General features: G+C 37.6%; 1 protein-coding gene across 1 annotated transcript; it reads left to right on the top strand.

Annotated features, from left to right (window-relative positions):
* The first annotated feature begins 19,119 nt into the window (after positions 1 to 19,119).
* LOC121389687 lies at positions 19,120 to 19,464 on the top strand. The gene has a single exon (XM_041521336.1). The coding sequence runs from the start codon at positions 19,120 to 19,122 to the stop codon at positions 19,462 to 19,464; it is 345 nt and encodes a 114-aa protein (XP_041377270.1).
* The last annotated feature ends 421 nt before the right edge of the window (positions 19,465 to 19,885 follow it).

The raw sequence follows: 19,885 nt of genomic DNA, 5'->3' as shown, positions 1-19,885 counted from the left end.
CAAATTTTGGACAGACAAGTAGACTTTCTAATTCCAGAGTGATAACGTTTTTTGATCTGTCAACGATAGCTTTCTCTTTATCTACACGTTTGGATTCTCTTGCTTCAGTCTTCCTTTTGATGTGTGCTTGGTACTCATCTTCAGAAATATTGTTCGTTTGATATGAGCAGCACAGATCGCATTGATCCTTCTTTGGATGCCAAAGGGACAAGTTCATTTCATGGTATAATTGTTTGAACCCAGTTCTGTGATATGGACTTTTCCCGTCAGTTTCACTTACTCGAATGTATTCACGATGCAGTTCATTTAAACTCGTGAACAGTGGTTCTAAATACTGCTTTGTTGATAATGCTCGGCAGTAGTGTGAAGGAACCTTTGGTAGCTTTTCAAGGAAGTCCCGTGCAGATGATAATCGAATCATCCGATGGTTCTGTCTGTCATTGCCTTCAGTTCCCAATGTTGCTATATCTTTTGGAAATCCACAGTTGCTGCTATTAATCCAGTTGGAAACTGTTTTTTCACTAATGCCCAAAGTTGACAAAAACATGTTTTTGCAAACCTTTAGACGTTCAGTCCCTTTCCACAAGAAATACTGGTATGAAAAGTTTCTACGACTTTTCTTAGCAGTGGTTCTCTGGACCACATCAGATTTTTCTACCAAGCTAAGAACATAGATCTTTTTTTGTTTCCAATCCATGGTTCTCCAAAAAGATGTAAATGTTGCACTCCTCGTGTTTTCATCCATTGATGAACATTTTCTTAGCCTATGTTTTTCGCATCGTTTTGAGCATGCACTTGGAGCCATGATCCTCTCTGCTCGTTCTACGCAGTATGTTTTAACACCTGTATCGTCTTTTTTAACACCCATGTATTTCATACCATGCATTCTTAACTTCTTGTTTTTGTTCTTCAAGCATAAGCTTCCTTCCAGTTTACGAGTATTCGTCCTTGATTCATGTTTGTCTTTTATGGCCTCTTCGTTATCTTCAATATCTGTGCTCAAAGAAATCCCGCGTTTATGTGCCGCAACCTGCATTGGATCCCAGTCTGGATCCCGTGCGTCGTCATCAAAATCCTCAAAGTCATCAGATTCATCACACTGTAACTGTATAATATTATCAGGATTAGGTAAATTATCTGTAATGTTATTTCCTTGTATCATAAAATGCATACTGTTAGAAGGTCTGGTATTATCAGTGACCACATCGTCGGCTTCTTGAAGTCCTTTCTTCAAGGCTAACTCTACTAGTAACTTACCCCGTGAACACATTTCGATATACATATATTCATAAACACTCAGCACCCGTTTATGCAGTTGGGATGAAATTTAAATTCATTAAAACAATATTTGCCTTGTACTATTTGAGCCACAAGATACCTTGGTATTGTGATTGGAAAGATGGAATAGTAAATGTCAATTAAAAAGTTATACTGCATGGCTTTATGGGCATAATTCCCGATTTCCCTTGAATTAACAACACGCAGTACTGGCTGTATTCGGGTAATGTCTGATTGCTTCAACCACTTTGAAGACATTATGTTGTGAAATAGAATCACGGACTCCTACCATAAAATGTATGCAGTATGGTTGCACACTTTATGTAAACGTGAAATGCACTGTTGTGATTTATGATCCAAATAGCATTGTTTACGGGTCTGTACGTTTTAGGATACTTGACATAATTATTCAGTTGTAATTATTCAGTTGACGTTGAGTCCGGAGAAAACAGGAAATACTGAAACACAAAATTGAGTAAGGTGTTTGTAAGAGCCTGAGTTATAAAATATCTTTCTTTACTACCATGAACAATATGTGTAAGACAAGAAGACAAAAATACATTCCTTAAATAGTTTTGTTCCATATTCGTATTTAATTTTAAATTATTTTATGAGCGAAAAGGTCGTATCTCCGCAAAATAAATAAATAAATGTGTTCACTACATAACAATAAATCTCTTTAAGTAGAATGCACAATAAGAAATCGAACACAAATCGATGCCCCAGCTTATAAATAACGATATTGGGTAAATATATTCACGAAATCGGACTTATTTTGGTGTTAATAGAAGAATTTCTTTCATTGCATTATTATGCAACCTTCCATGAAGTTATTGTGTGGTGAAAATGGCGAAACTTGAGATACGATATTTTTGCCGGCAAAGTTTTCGGCCAATAAATATCAGCCAAATGGTAACATGGCAGAAATGTCTGCTTCCAATTGGGTTAGAGATCTGCCATTTTTTCAGAAGAGACGTAAGATAAACCGATTCAAAAAATGCAATAAAGAAATTCGTGCCAAAACTGAGTTTGGCCATTTTCGTCCGACAGCGACGATATATATATATATATATATATATATATATATATATATATATATATATATATAGATACAACTAAATATCAGTTCCATATCCGTTCCGAATCAGATATAAGTTACATTAGTAATATCTGAAATTACTAATATTTACCTACATGGGCATACATAGGATTTTGAAAACGGGGGTTCCAAAATAGATTGCAGAGACATTGGGCATATATTTCTATGTTGAGTAAATATAATAATGTCAGATATCAATGTCAGATATATTAAATTATATAAAAAAGCGATTTCGGGGGGGGGGGGGGGGGATTGCAGAGATATTGGGCATATATTTCTATGTTGAGTAAATATAATAATGTCAGATATCAATGTCAGATATATTTAATTATTAAAAAAATCGATTTCAGAGGGGGGGGGGGTTCGGTCGAACCCATCGACCCCCCCCCCCCCTCTATATACGCCCATGACCTAACTCACACAGTGTAACAGACGTCACAAATAGCAATGACAGAAACCCGGAAGTAACTCTCAAAAATCCAGAACGAGGCTCGTACAAAAGCATGGCTTCGATCTTTTACATTCGTGGCTGTATAAAAATGCCAATTTAACAACTTAATAAGACCTGACAAGGTAAGTTATCTGTGACTACTGATAAAATAGACACTAATGATTATGTCCATCAATGCTATACGATAAGCAAGGCCTTGTTTTATTGACCCGGCGCATATAATTGCGCTGTTCAATGTAAACAAATATAGACTTCGATGCACGTTGACGCTAAAACTAAACGAACTTGAATTATAGCTTAATAATGTATACAAAAAATAATTTACTGGCAATATCGTAATCCCGGGTCCTCACAATATAATGCTACAAACATGTGGGCATATAATGCTTCACCCATGTGGATATATAATGCTACATACATGTGGATATATAATGGTACACACATGTGGGTATATAATGCTACATACATGTGCGTATATAATGCAACATACATGTGGATATATAATGCTACATACATGTGGATATATAATGCTACATACATGTGGATATATAATGCTACAAACATGTGAATATATAATGCTTCAGACATGTGGATATATAATGGTACACACATTTGGATATATAATGCTTCAGACATGTGGATATATATATATAATGCTTCAGACGTGAATATATAATGCTACGAACATGTAGATATATAACGCTACAAACATGTGGGTATATAATGCTTCACACGTGTGGATATATAATGCTTCAGACATGTGGATATATAATGCTACAAACATGTGGATATATAATGCTACAAACGTGGGTATATAATGCTACATACATGTAGATATATAATGCTACATACATGTGGATATATAATGCTACATACATGTGTATATATAATGCTACACACGTGGACAAATAATGCTACATACTACAAACATGTGGCTATATAATGCTACAAACATGTGGATATATAATGCTACAAACAGGTGGGTATATAATGCTACAAACATGTGGATATATAATGCTACATACATGTGGATATATAATACTTAGGACATGTGGATATCAGTGCACAATATTTCACGCGAACCGCTGTTCTGTTCGCGTGTCGGTTACGCAAAATTTAATTTACGCGAACCGCACATTGGTTACGTCATGACCTGTAAACGTTCAGAAATTAAAACTTGGAAACTTCACGATTACAGGAAGTTTATTCGTCCAGACATACTACTACTAGTACTAGTATTCCGACAAATGTTTTAGGCTGAATTGTTGATACTTGATGCGCAGCAAACCAGTAAACAACATTATATTGCAACAGATGTAACTTGCGACCAGTGTAAACTTTTAAAAAAGTGTTAAAGAAATGTGCTCAGACCGATAGGGTTGGCTAAATTATCTACTGCTATTTTATCTCTTAAAGTTATATATGTAGATACAATATTGGATTGGCTATAATGTTGCACATGTTAAAAACAATTTTAACGTAAACACGAATCTAAAAGTGTCACAAAAATAGAAAAAGACTAACATCGCATAATGCGCTTTAAAAAAACAAAACATTTGGAACATCACTGTAGTATATAAGCGAAGATAAAATGATAGTAGCATAGCCAACGCAAAACGCAAAAAGGAATCCCTTCAAATGATTATGCATATATATCAAAGGCGTAGCGCCCATTACGCACAGTACGCATGTGCGTAATGCAAAAACAAAATCCGGGAATAGGTCGAGGCTGTCTGTAATTGTTCTATAAAATATCCTCTTAAAATTGACTCGAAAAATGTTTACCAAAAAAAAAATATATATATACCTCGGAAAAGGCTCAGATTGCATCCTGATTTTCAACATTTTCACAGAGGGAGCCCCCCCCCCCCCCCCCCCCCCCCCCTCCCCGCTGCGTAATGCTAAGAAAATGTCTGGCTATGCTCCTGTATTTTGTTTCACTACTGGGGCTGATATTCAGTTATTTTATAATATTGTTAACTTTAGCAAGCATTAAAGAAATTTGCTTGTGTAAAAATATTTCTTTTGTATTCGTTTTAACCTTATGTTTCAGCTAAAAACTATGTATTTAAAATATAATTTCAACATAATGTTGAGGTAACCGATCAGGTAACCCACGGGTTACACAAATATAATTCACGTAACCGAACAATTGGTTACCTAGGTAAAAAACACGTGAACCGACTTCCTATTCCCTCAGATTTAGAAATATTGTTCCCCGGGATATATAATGCTTCAAACATGTTGGTTTATAATGCTACATACAGATGAGTATATAATGCTACAAACATGTGGGTATATAATGCTACACACGTGGGTATATAATGCAACATACATATGGGTATATAATGTTACAAACATGTGGATATATAATGCTACAAACATATGGATATACAATGCTACAAACATATGGGTATATAATGCTACAGACATATGGGTATATAATGCTACAACCATATGGGTATATAATGCTACAAACATATGGGTATATAATGCTACACACGTGGGTATATAATGCTACAGACATGTGGGTATATAATGCTACAAACATGTGGATATATAATGCTACACACATATGGGTATAAAATGTAATAACCAAAAAAGTGTCGAAAGGTAGATGTTTATGACGTCAAGGGTGGGGTGGAGCGTTAGATTGAGGTGCTTACGTCGTAGGTCCGCAGTATGTGCTGTCCTGTCTATGAGAAGGTGCATATAAAAGATCCCTTATTGCTAATGGACAAAGGTACCAGGTTTCCTCTAAGACTACCTGTCAAAAATTATCAAATGTGGATGGACTTACAAGCACACTGCCTCTTTCTGCTGTGATCCCAGATTATTAAATTCTGTGGAAGACCTCCTGATCATTAGCATCGTGCTGCAATCTCGAAGTTTCTGTTCATAATAATCAGTCTCACACACACCCTTTACCGCGATGCCTGAAACGATGAACAAATGAAAATAAAGCAATGCTAGTTTAACGATACTTCAATACATTATTAAAAGGCATATATATATATATATATATATATATATATATATATATATATATATATATAGAGAGAGAGAGAGAGAGAGAGAGAGAGAGAGAGAGAGAGAGAGAGAGAGAGAGAAAGAGAGAGAGTCAGTCTAGCTCTCTTACAGTCACAAGTATGTGGGCAATTCACACTTTAGAAGGGTTGTGTACTTGCCGTCTAGGGACAGATAGGATACAACTTATCATTTCATGTCGTCCTTAGTATTTTGTGCACCAAACTTAATTTATCACCCAACCATGCTTTCTATTCACCTGATAAACCCTACCTAATAATTCGAAGTGTACCTAAACTTAATTTATCACCCAACCATGCTTTCTATTGACCTGATAAACCCTACCCAATAATTAGAAGTGTACCTAAACTTAATTTATCACCCAGCCATGCTTTCTTTTGACCTGGTAAACCGGGCATCTGCTATTGTCCGACTTCCGAAAGTAGTTTCTACACGATAAAACAAATAGTTCCAATATCGCTTTTGACTGAAAGATGTTACACAAATACTACGGCTACTACGTTTTGATATCGTAGATATTTGACTCGGTTTGATAACGCTGTAACAGGCCCGCTGAAACTCGTAGTAACCTGATATTCTATATATACTGTCAGAATAAAAACACATATACTTACAGCAAACAGACAAAATAAAAATAAACAGAAACATTGTATTCGTTAGACCCTAGAACACAATTTTACTGTTTTGCAAACCTACATCATAAATACTGTGTATATATAGATAAGTCTAAAGGCCAAATATAAGCTAACTATTTAAAATAACTAAGTATGATAGGGCACCTATTTATCTATCTATCTATCTATCTATCTATCTATATATATATATATATATATATATATATATATATATATATATATATATATATATATATATATATATATACATATCTATCTATCTAAATATCTATCTATCTATCTAGATAGATAGATAGATAGATAGATAGATAGATAGATAGATAGATAGATAGATAGATAGATAGATAGATATTACAGGCCTTTCCCCAGGTAGGCGCTTACATATTTAGCATCAAGTGTAACACAAATCAAGCCAGAATTAGTGGGGTAGAAAACAGTGTTTGCCTTCAATCCAGCTAATAACTTTTTTAAAGTAACCCATCAATTACCCACCACAACAATTTCATAATTAGCGCCATGTTGCTGTTGATTTCAGCATCGTGTTAAATGATTGTTGTGATTTCTACTTGTAAAATACATATGCTAAGAATGCTGACTGCACAGTATATTCCATTTATAAAAAAACTAAAAAAAACAACCCCAAAACCTTAATAAAATTAAAATGTACGGGTTTTTTAAAATCCAGCTAACTTATTAAATGTTACCGCACAGTTTTACAAATATATATATATATATATATATATATATATATATATATATATATATATATATATATATATATATATATATATATATATATATATCTTACATTATCTAACAAATATGATTATTGTAAACTAAATCAGTGTACGTTTAACTGCAATTTGTATAAATACTGCAAGTTCATTTCCCGCGATCGCGATCTGCATGCGTGCTCTGGATCATAGGTACAAAATGAACAAAGACAAATAAATTACCGAAACTGCAGTTAGGTATTCACTGATGCAAACACCTATTGTTTTCTACACATTTACATCAAGATTTACTTCTCTATAATCGTATTGTTTAATGTCCGCAATGATGTCTCTTGACATGTGGGTGTCAACTGACTGATGCGTGAGGTATATTCGCGCCGAGAACTTTCCTCAGTTCAGCCAACGAACGTTCTTCCTAACGTTTGCGAACTATTTGATTGATGTCGTCGTGTCCATTTGGTTTAACGTGTAGCGAACGTTTTGTTTTCGCTCGATCTGGGTGAACCCAGCCCTTGGGATAGCTTACATGCCTTTCGGCCCTGAACTGGCAAGTGTGTTCAAATTGACATGCATTGTCGGTTTGTGTTTTATTACTTTGGTTCAAAGACTTCACAAAGTTAAAATAACAAGTTACAGATCTTCTAGACATTAAATCACCGTCATATTGCTGTCATAGTTGTCGAATGCATGCCGTTAAAATTAATAACCTTGATTATTAAAATAAGCAAACATCATAAGGCCTACGCCGTATTCTGGATAACACTGTTTCTCGTTACCGGTCGCGACATCGCTATTACGGTAAATGAATATTTGGTATTATTATTATGCTTGAGGTGTCGGATAGATTACATAGCCGCTTGTTCACATCAGAAGATAGAAAATGGCTTAGCCAAAATTTTAGCCGCTTGCAACTTTTATTAGCCATTTTTTGTCAAAAATATTTTTAATTAGCCAATGGCTAATTTGACTACCGATAGCGCGAGCCCTGGATGTTTTCAGCGTGTTTTGGGAAGTGGGTGTTATGATAGAAATTACTGATTGCCAACTTAACTACTTTAAAAAAATGCTTTACCTATCGTTTATTCAGTTAAATAGTACAGTTGATTCTGTTAATGGGCATCTTCTTTGATCGGCCTTGAAGCTTGCAATTGATTGCTCGGCACGGGACCCCGTTACGCGTAAGCGCCTTCCTGACGGATTAGCGGTCCCAGTAGATGTAAAATTACCAAACATCAGTTGTGAGCAGACAACTTACTTACTTACTTAATAACTGGTTTAACGTGTCCATATACCACTAGGGTTTCGAACATGCCTATACCGAGTCCGGCCTCCGATAGGATCGGGGGTCTGACTCGGGACAGGGATAACCTAAGAAATAGGGGAAATTTTGAATATTAACGCCAAAAGTATAAAAAGGGGGAAATTGGGGTTAAAAAGTTTTGGCTGCGCCCTTAAAGGAAAATATCAACATTCCTAATCTATATAAATTATTAATATAATATATTTTCGGCGCAAATTTAGATGGGCTGGTCTAAAATTAATAATAATTCTAGCAGACAACTGGTCCATTGTTAGGTATTTAGGAAGTGTTTTACCTGTCATAGTGATTAGGTGTGCTTGATATACTGGTACACACGTTGTTTGCAAGAGGTAGCATTCCCAGTCTGGAGCTCGTCGCGGTAAGACGTGTTTGTACACACTGCACGTGCTCTCGCAGCTCGACTTGGGGAATCCTTCACTTGTGTTGTTTTTATCAGCGAAGTGAAGTTTTCTACTGGGATGTATGCGGCCATTGGAACTGATTGAACGCTGGAACGCTTCTCGTTTGATAGTCTGCACCACCAGTTTGGATTCTTTTTTAGCGAGATTCCATGCATCCACGTTATTTCTCCGTCTGACTATGTTGAGGTTTTTTTTTCGTGACTCGTATGACGGCCATTCTGCAGAACGCCACGGTTGTTCGAGTTTAGTCTCTATGTGTCCGAGCCTGTCCTAGCAGCACTGGAAGATTGACCGCCCCACTCTAAGAAGAAATAGGAAGCGGGGTCGGTCCCTACTACTCTTTTCTAGACTTTATTGTGATACCATCTCGTATCCTTCGGAGTCGGGCCCGTCCACACCACTATACCAAACCATGACGACTGGAATAAACCCTAGTCTGATTCTCTCTCTCGTTCAGACGGATCCGGCTTCTCAAGATCTGTATTTCAGTACAGCAGTACACCTTCAACGTCTATTGACTGTCAATCTAGGGGTTTTCTTGACGGGATGCAACCCATCTCGTCCCTACAAGTTGTGCAACCTAACGGCCTTAACGAGGCCACTCATGTGGACACATAGATCAGACTTTAAACTTTTAGACCTTAGTTCAAACGTTTATGTCGAAATTACGTGGGTTATTTTAAATATTATTAAATAGTCCGATCCTCTCTTCTTTCTTGGACTGTCCTTCTAAAATGCTCCAAATTATATAAATATTCGACCGAGCAGTCAATTCTTTTTTATGTTTGGCTTGTAATTTGTTTCTTCTTTTTTAAAAATTCTATTAACTGTTTTACTAGTTGCTATTTTCAAAATTCTGCCCATTTTCAAACTACCACCCCCACCCCCCACCCCAGCTTCATCCCGAGTCAGAACACCGATGCTATTTAATTTCTTTTTGACCACCCGATCTAATCTAGCGACCAAATTGTATGAATTATATCAGAGATTCGCATCCAAATTTTAAAGGCCCACTATTTAATTTTTGGATGTAAATTTCAAAATTGTCCACTTAATTTTTTAATTCTGTCCCGGGACAGGCCCCGGGATGGACATGCTCGAAACTCTAGTGGCATATCAGGATGTACAAATTATTCGCCCTCGCAAGAGGTAGTCGACTGCCACGCTCGTACTTGTGATAATTGTTTTTCTACGCCTAACGACCCTGGGAAAACCCATATATATATATATATATATATATATATATATATATATATATATATATATATATATATATATATATATATAAATAGACGGACACACCAACAGATAGATAGATGGATATGGTAAATAAAATGGTTTTATATATATCAATATATAGATAGAAAAAAAAAAAAAAAAAAAAAAAAAAAAAATATATATATATATATATATATATAGAGAGAGAGAGAGAGAGAGAGAGATACAGGTACATAGGTGGGAAGACAGACATAGACATACATACACACACACACAGACAGAAAGACATAGACAGAGATACACAGATCGACAGACAAACAGACATACATAAAATAGAGATATATATAGACATATATATATATATATATATATATATATATATATATATATATATATATATATAGACAGACAGACAGGCAGATAGATAGACAGATCGATATATCGATTGATCGATAGATAGATAGACAAACACACAGATAGACAACAAATACAGGCAGACATATATAGAAAGATAGATGGACATACCGACAGACAGCCAACAGACAGGCATATATAGACAGACAGACAGACAGACAGAAAGACAGCCACACACACAGACAGACAGACAGACAGATAGATAGATAAATATATTGTTTGGAAGTCGTAATCTAGTTAGACATAACAAAGCACCTAAATATTCCAGGCTGCAAAATCATATATAACAATTATATGGTTCGGCTGTTGTAGTCTTAAGCACGTCACGACACTGATAAAAGGTTTTTTTCTATTCGCCTAAGTTAAAATTTATGATGTATCAAGTCCTTGTATCCGTGCAAAGAATATCTGATCTACTAAAGTATAATTTCATCAGGTTGACTTGAAACGGAAATGTTATTTTGCATTAATGCCTACACTAAAATCTAAAGTATCTACCATGGCAGTAATCATCACATAGACATTTTCACGGCAAATCACGTTTACCTATTTTCAACTGTTTATTTCTACATATATACTATATAATGTGTGTACAATGTTCCATTTTGTACTGTCTGGACACAAAGAACTTCCCATTCTGAATCAGGATATTAATATGTATAGTGGTCTCGCCCCTTTAATTTCACCCAATATTATGTCAAATTCATGAGTTTTCATACACCAAGTGTGTACCATATTAACGAAAAATGGTCCATCTGCTAACGGAGAAAACTGAGTCTAACCACTTTAAGATTAACGTTAGGTGCTAGGCTATACATAACTACAAGTCCACTGTAACGAATATTCTTTAAACTAAGTATATATACAGGAATCAGGATGGCAGCAATTCAACATAATACTGCAGATTTCAAGCTGAACTCAGCCTTGCTTCTGCGTGTCTCATTTTATCATCCATAAAAAAGGCTTTTTGTAGGAGATATAGCTGGCATTATAATTTGCAATATCTCCTATGATATTCTCCGTAAGAGACATCTTTTATTTTGTTACATACCTGTGCTAAATCTATCATTGCGAAATAAAGTGACATTCAACCCTTTAATTACATGTAGCAGGGTTGTCGTTCACGGCGATGTTATTGGATGTCCGGTGGAAAATCCTGGGTGGTATGTCTTGAAGCTCTAGACGCTCAAGGTCTTTCGCATGTGTTGTACCCTGAGCCGAAAATCATCTTGATGATCTTGTACATGGTGTGGCTATCCATGTGGGGCATCTACCACGAAGACATCTCCCACGAAGCCACCAACCAGCTTGGAGGTGTCTGTGCCTTGTGTCACCCACGAGGTCCATTGTGAACTCCGGCTTAAGCTTGTTCACGTGTATCGTCTAGGGTGAATCAGAGGTAGGATTTGAAGAGGCAGGCTGTGGCTTGACTGACTGGTTACTTACTCGGTTGAGTGGCTGGTTACTTGTCGTTTTGTAATAAAGTGTCGATTTGTAATACGTTTTTGGGTTGCCTTCCTCTCCACGACTGGCAACGGATTTGCCAGGGACTCAACGGGAGCCTTCCTTGGTGCTGGAGTAATACCGGAGTTGCGTGGTCAGGAGACGGTGCAGGGGTCCGCGGTGGAACCGTTGTCGGCGTTGACGGGTTCAGCGGGCTCAATCCTCTTCACAGGCTTGTCAGTTCGGGCTGGGGATGAGACGCAAAAGGGGCCGCTGCCAGTGGTTGAGCTACCGGTTTTGGTCCATTCACCGGCAGTGCCGCCCTTGGCGCACGTTTCCCCTTCTTCCACCTTCCTGTTTTCTTCTCCGCGTTGCCGTACACCAAAGTCATGGTAGCCCGTGACCCGGTGTACGCAATGCGGTACTCCCAACAGGTTTTCGTAAGACTCAATTACCCCCCCCCCCCCCCCCCCCCCCCCCCCGCAAATGACTGTGGGGAGTAAATCCAGAGAGCATGGCGACACGTCCATCTTCAATAGCATCTTAAATGTGAGGCTTTAATTGTCTCTAACGCTACAATCGTTTGGTATGTGTAATATGTGTATTGAAACTTGTGTTTGAACATTCATAAGTATACATATATGTAGGTACTTTTTACAAAATGTATGATTGTGACGTAAAAAACAAAACAAAAACAATCTTTCTACATTCAGTCATTTTCCAAACAAGACAAATGCACCATTTTGATTATGCTTGATACGGGGGAGGGTTGGGGGTGGCGGTGGGGGGTGGGGGTTGGGGAGTGTGTTTTGTAGTGGTTTGTGTGTATAGGGCGATATTATTTGAAGTGTAGCAATCGATTGTATTCACTTAGTGGCAATATGTAACTCATTGCCCTTGTTTGCCAATGGTAACATAAGTCGTAGGACCAATGACTACGATGGTGCTATTAACTCCTTTCCATGGAAAAATATGCAGAACAGTTCCGTTGTGCTATATTGGAGCTCTCTCTCTCTCTCTCTCTCTCTCTCTCTCTCTCTCTCTCTCTCTCTCTCTCTCTCTCTCTCTCTCTCTCTCTCCCTCCCTCTAGCACTTCTAAAATGTACTAATATATCATCTTCTGTTTCCTCTTGCTATATATTTCAGGCATCACGGTTAGAAAGGAGAATGCCAATAAGCAGATTGTCAACAGAGATCACAAACCTGTATAGAAATATTAACGAAAACTCCAAGTTCAAAACGCCTTAAGGACATGACTGTATAGATATGTGTTTCCTTACATACCCGTTTGTGAAAACGTAATTCCTTATTTATGATAACACATACTAACAACACGCATTCGTGAGATAACAATTTAAAGACACGACTGGCTGCTCCTGGGTGAGAACATATTTCCTTTTATCCTGCGACCACCGTTTCTATTGACAGAATATGATAACGGATAAATAGAGGATACTAAACGAGTTCCCGTGTGAAACCGTGTATATTACAACGAGTGTATTTTAAACACACACGAGTTATAATATAAATGGTCTCACACAGGAACAAGTATAGTATTTTATTTATTACACCGCACATCAATGAACAAACATTGCATAGAATGACTTCCAAAATAACTAAACAAAACATGAAAAAACTGATTAAAGACTGGGACAATGACGTCATGTAGCAAAATAACGTCATGTTGTGGCTACTTTATTTAGCTATTTATTAATGAAACTTTGCATTCCGTTGATCAGCTGACCGAGATCATGACCTCCGAAGAAGCGTATCCCACAATGCACAATGTAAGATATGATTTATCTCTCACGGCTGTCTCCCACATTGAGGTGTAATAAAGTAAAGTCATATCCGGAAAGTAGCAGGATATGACTCATGTGACGTCACACGCGTAGCTACATTGCATAATCGCTCATTTGATCTCCAGCCCAGCGTACAATGTGGCTGAAATAACAACTACAATAGTTTTTTCCCTTAATCTGTATGGTGTTCAGGATAAAGATTATAACTAGTTGACGACGTTGGATGACTGCTTTATCCTATTCAGAGCGTCGTGGAACTCCCATTCGTACCTTCACAGGATAACGATGAAATCCGACGTCATTAACTAGTTATTCTTTATATTTATGATAACATACTAACAACACACACATGCGACATAACAATTTAAAGGCACACAACTGGCTGCTACTAGGTAATGACCAGGTTGCGACAGACACGCCATCCTATGAGCAAAAAGCACGATCGAAATCGATTGATCTGTGACGTAAAATGTAACCAGATACTGATTACTATGTGGCGCGAACGTTAGCTACAAGCGCAAAAGCTGTAAATAAAATAAGTTTTAATAGCAATAGAGTTTAAACTGTTTTATTACCCCAGCGGTCACTCATAACAGGGAAAATAAAAATCATAATTTCTCACTGAGAAATTATCATGCATTGGTCTAACGAACAATACTATTGGACAATTTGACGCTTACAAAGCAATGACTTTGTCGGTACTAAATATGACGTCATCACGATTTGACAAACACAAAATGACGTCATGTAGTTTAAAGAGTTTGCCTTTACAGGTCTCTGTGTTTGGTGTTAAATTAATAACAAAATATCATTTTAATTCAGTTCATTATAAATTTGGAAGCAGAATAAAGAGAACGTGTGTTTTTAAAAAATATCTATGAACGTGATTAAATTACAACGTTATAGTAATTCTCAGAACAGTGCGTAAAGTGGTTTACATCGTCCCTATACAGGTTGGCCTTCGTGCATGTGCGTCGAAATTAAAGGCTTTTAGAGAAAAATAGCTGAGGTAATAAATAGAATAACAAACTCGGTACCAGTTATTATCAAATTTATGTCCCTCGTGAAATAATTTTCATTTGTCACTCGCTAAAGCTCGTGACAACTGAAAATTATTTCACTCGGGACATAAATTTGATAATAACTGGTAACTCGTTTATTATCCTCTATTTAAAACCTGTTTTCTGAAGATGTAAGAAACATAATATTACATTCCTATCTGTTAGATACTAGTTATCATGCAACATAAATTGTACCTAACGACCACTCATGTAGTTTTCTCACTTTACACAATGCACTTAGTGTAGGAAATGAACCAAGATAATATTGACTGAGCATCTATGCATTTGTCTAGTCCGGAATAAAATATTTCATCTCATCAGCTACACAGCTGTGATGTCCAAAAATAGGTTTAATACCCGTTATGGATAAAAACGTCTTGGTACATATCAAAGTGATTCGTCCAACTAGAACGCCAAGTGGGACGTAACACTTCGACGTCAGACGATGCATTCATTTATTGGCGCACTACAACGTTACAGGATCGTCAACTAAACGAGTTGAGTGATATAAATTAAAATCATTTATGGGTAATAAATAGGATATTAAACTTGCTATCATTTCGTATCATGTTTATGTCCATTGTCATGTTCATTGTCATCCGTTGAACCTCGCGAGAATATTGACATTAATTTCAAGAGGGAAATAAATATGATACGAAATGAAAGGTCGTTTCATATCCTATCAAAACGAAATTCGTTATTTCAAAAGGTGTTGAAATATAACGTATTTAGAATAACCGTTTAAGTGCTTCTACATTCTCCTAAAATTCGCCTGTTGCGTTTGAAAAGGGCTGCAAGGCAACATGCCTCTTAAATGTGTTATCCCTCAATGGTTAATACCAAACTATGGTTTCAACGCGAATCAATGAAGAAATAATGTTTAAGGACACCCTAGCTCACACAAAAATAAATCGGCTATTTGGTGTCAGACTAAGTTAAATGATGATCAACGTCAATGTAAAATACATCGGCTATTGGGTGTCAGACTAAGTTATATGATGGTCAACATCAACATCGGTCATTGGGTGTCAGACTAAGTTATATGATGATCAATGTCAATATAAAATGCATCGGCTATTGGGTGTTAGACTATGTTATATGATTATCAACATCAATGTAAAATACATCGGCTATTGGGTGTCAGACTAGGGTATATGATGATCAACGTCAATGTAAATTACATCAGCTATTGGGTGTCAGACTACGTTTTACGATGATCAATATCAAAGTAAAACACATCGTCTATTGGGTGTCAGACTACGTTCGACGATGATCAACGTCAATGTAAAATGCATCGGCTTTTGGGTGTCAGACTAAGTTATATGATGAGCAACGTCAATATAAATTACGTCGGCTTTTGGGTGGCAGACTAAGTTATATGATGTTCAACATCAAATTAAGTTAATCGGCTATTGGGTTCAGACTAAGTTATACAATTACCAACATCAATGTAAAATGAATCGGCTATTGGATGTCAGAGTAAGTTATATGATCATCAACATCAATGTAAAATACATCGGCTATTGAGTGTCAGACTAAGTTATATGATGATGATCATCAATGTAACATATTTCGGCTATTGGATGTCAGAGTAAGTTATATGATGATCAACATCAATGTAAAATACATCGGCTATTGAGTGTCAGACTAAGGTATATGATGTTCAACGTCAATGTGAAATACATTGGCTATTTGATGTCAGACTAAGTTATATGATGATCAACGCCATTGTAAATTACGTCGGCTTTTGGATGTCAGACTGAGTTATATGATGATCAATGTCAATATAAAATGCATCGGCTATTGGGTGTCAGACTAAGTTATTGATGGCCAATATCAATGTAAATTACATCGGTAATTGGGTAATAGACTAAATTATATGATAATCAACATTAATGTAAAATACATTGGTAATTGGATGTCAGACTAAGTTATATGATTATCAACGTCGATGTAAAATACATGGGCTATTGGGTGTCAGACTAAGTTATATGATTATCAACATCAATGTAAAATACATCGGATATTGGGTGTCAGACTAAGTTATATGATTATCAACATCAATGTAAAATACATTTTTATTTGGTATGTTTGTGGTTGCCAGCTATGTTTTGTTTAGTTTTGTTTATTTATTTTATTTTATTTATTTATTTATTTATTTGTGTGTGCGTGTGTGTGAGTGTCCGTGTGTGTGTTTGTGTGTGTGTGTGTGTGTGTGTGTGTGTGTGTGTGTGTGTGTGTGTGTGTGTGTGTTTTACGAGCAGCTGGCTATCCTATAGTCGAATAACATTAGGTCAACATTAGTCTTTAACCCGGACTTAAACAATACAGAGCTGTTTTTTGTCGGACAGTGGCAGAATATCATAGGTAATAGCATATCAAACGGATACGTCTTATCTAGTATAGTATAGGAGGACTGTCTGGTGCCATTTCCCAGTACGATACTCCTCATGCAGCATCTAGTTCGTCTGTAGGACTGCCTGGTGCCACCTCTCAGGAAGATAACCTTATCTAGTATCTGTTTCGTCTGTAGCAGGTCTGCCTGATGTCATTTTCTAGTAAGATACTCTTCATGTAGTATCTAGTTCGTCTGTAGTACTACCTGGTGCCATTTCCCCAGTAAGATACACCTCATCTAAAATCCACTTCGTCTGTAGGAGGACGGCCTGGTGCGACGTATCAATAAGATACACCTTGCCTGGTGTCTGCTTCATCGGTAGGATGGTTGCCACTCCCCAGGATGTATACCTTATCTCGAACCTACTTTGTCTGTAGGAGGACTGCCACTTACCAGTAAGATACACCTCTTCCATCTTATTTTAGTATGGACACATCATTGTCTTTAGTAATCAGAATTAAAGTTTAGTGAACATATGGAGGACAAGACATCAAGCCCTGTTTGATAAGGGATGTTCTGTATACGATTATGTTTTCGAGGTGGCAGAAGCCCTATTATTTTATGTCCGGTATTTCTACTGAAGTTATGTCGCTATGCATACACGTATTAGGTGTAATCATAAATTTTAAGGAAAACATGTGGGTGGTGAAATATATATATGTGTGTGTGTGTGTGTGTGTGTGTGTGTGTGTGTGTGTGTGTGTGTGTGTGTGTGTGTGTGTGTGTGTGTGTGTGTGTCCCAGTGTGGGTGTGAGTGTCCGCAAGTGTGGGTGTGTAAACCACTTGTGATCCATAATTGGTTCAACAAGGCTATCCTGTGTGTGTGTGTGCATACGAGGGTACTTAAAAACGTGTCTCATATGGCCTCACCCAGAAACAATGTGCTCTAGCGGCTAAATAAAACAAACTTTTTCAAAACGTTCTCGGCCTCACCCAGAAACAAGAGGCGTAACTCCTAATATGGGGCATAACTGTATACTATAAAGCCTTATATCACTGTCCACGAAAACTCAAATGTTTGTCATCATTTCTTTGCGCGTGTCGCCCTTTGAAATTCAGTAGGTGAGAGGGAAACCAAAACAAATGGACAAGAAAGAAGCCAGAGCTGTGATCAAGTATCTGCATAAAAAGGGAACGACCCCCAAGGAAATCCACGAATACATGGGCAACACACTTAGGACTCCCTATGCTATTCAACTGTAAAGAAGTGGGTTGCTGATTTCAAGCATGGCAGGGAGAGTACCGAAGATGGCCAACGGCCGGGATGCCCACAATGGCCTCAGATTACAGTTATCTTCCCAGTTGGTTGTCCAAAATCCGGACATTTGACCGCGCAAGTAGTCTGCTGTTTGACTATGATTATTTCATGGCAGACAGCTGTGAAGTGGCAACTGTTTGACTGAAGTGACAGGGGATAGCATGTAGTTTGTAAACATGTGTAACTTGTTGACATTGAAGACTTGTTTGTGGTAATTCCGGCCCATGCAAACGTAGTGCTTTTTGTGTAAAATGGGTGTACTCCGGCCTGGTTTAGAGGGTTTGTCTGTTTAAACCAATATGCTGGGAGAAAGAGCTGGACAACAGGGGTTGTCCTTTTCAGGGTATGTGTCCCCCATGCAGGCAAAGGTACATACAAAACTGCACGGGCTTGCTGATATTAATAAACATGTTATAGCCACTAAGGCTATATAGAAACATATAGCGAAATTAATTGTGGTCTGAGGCCAAATCAGCGACCACGGACGATCAAGTGGAGGCCATTCACTGCATGGTCATGAATGATAGATGTGTGACTGTCTAACACATAGCGGACACTATGGGCATCAGTGTTGGCTCAGTTCACGTTGTTTTGATTGACATCTTGGGGCTGAGGAAACTGTTTGCAAGATGGGTGCCCCGAATGTTGACACCAGATCAAAAGTTGAATAGAATGGAAAGTTCGAACAGTTCAGTTCAGGCTGCTCCAGCCATATTCCTCAGGAGATTTGTGACCCAGGATGAGACATGGGTTCACCACTTTGACCCCAAATCAAAGAATGAAAGTAAACAATGGAAACACATCGGTTGTCCGCCTCCCAAAAAGTTCAAGCAAGTGGCATCTGTCTACAAGGTGATGGCTTCTATGTTTTGGGACAGTGAGGAACTTCTTGCAAGAGGATAAAACCATTAATGGGGAGACTACTATGCATCAGAATTGCGACATCTGAAAGAAGCTATCAAAGAAAAAAACAGAGAGGACAGCTGGCGTGGTGTTGCTTCAGGACAATGCGCCCATCCACACAGCACAGGTCGCAGTGGCAGAAGCAGCCAAATGTGGCTTTGACTGTTGCCCCATGCACCTTACTTACCCGATCTGGCACCGTCTGACTTCTGTTTGCGACACTGAAATCCCATTTGCGTGGTCACCATTCTCAGAGTGATGTTGAAGTCATCCATGGTTGAGGATTACCCGGAGACTCAAGATGTGACCTTCTTTCGCGAAGGGATAGCGAAGCTTGAACATCGGTGGACCAAGTGCATTAAAGTTAAAGGAGACTATGTTGAAAATAATGCAAGAACAATATTTCGCCTGTGCTGTTTTC

Source organism: Gigantopelta aegis, chromosome 15 (assembly GCF_016097555.1).
Source record: "Gigantopelta aegis isolate Gae_Host chromosome 15, Gae_host_genome, whole genome shotgun sequence".
Taxonomy (NCBI): domain Eukaryota; kingdom Metazoa; phylum Mollusca; class Gastropoda; order Neomphalida; family Peltospiridae; genus Gigantopelta; species Gigantopelta aegis.
This window is presented reverse-complemented; position numbering and strand designations above follow the sequence as displayed.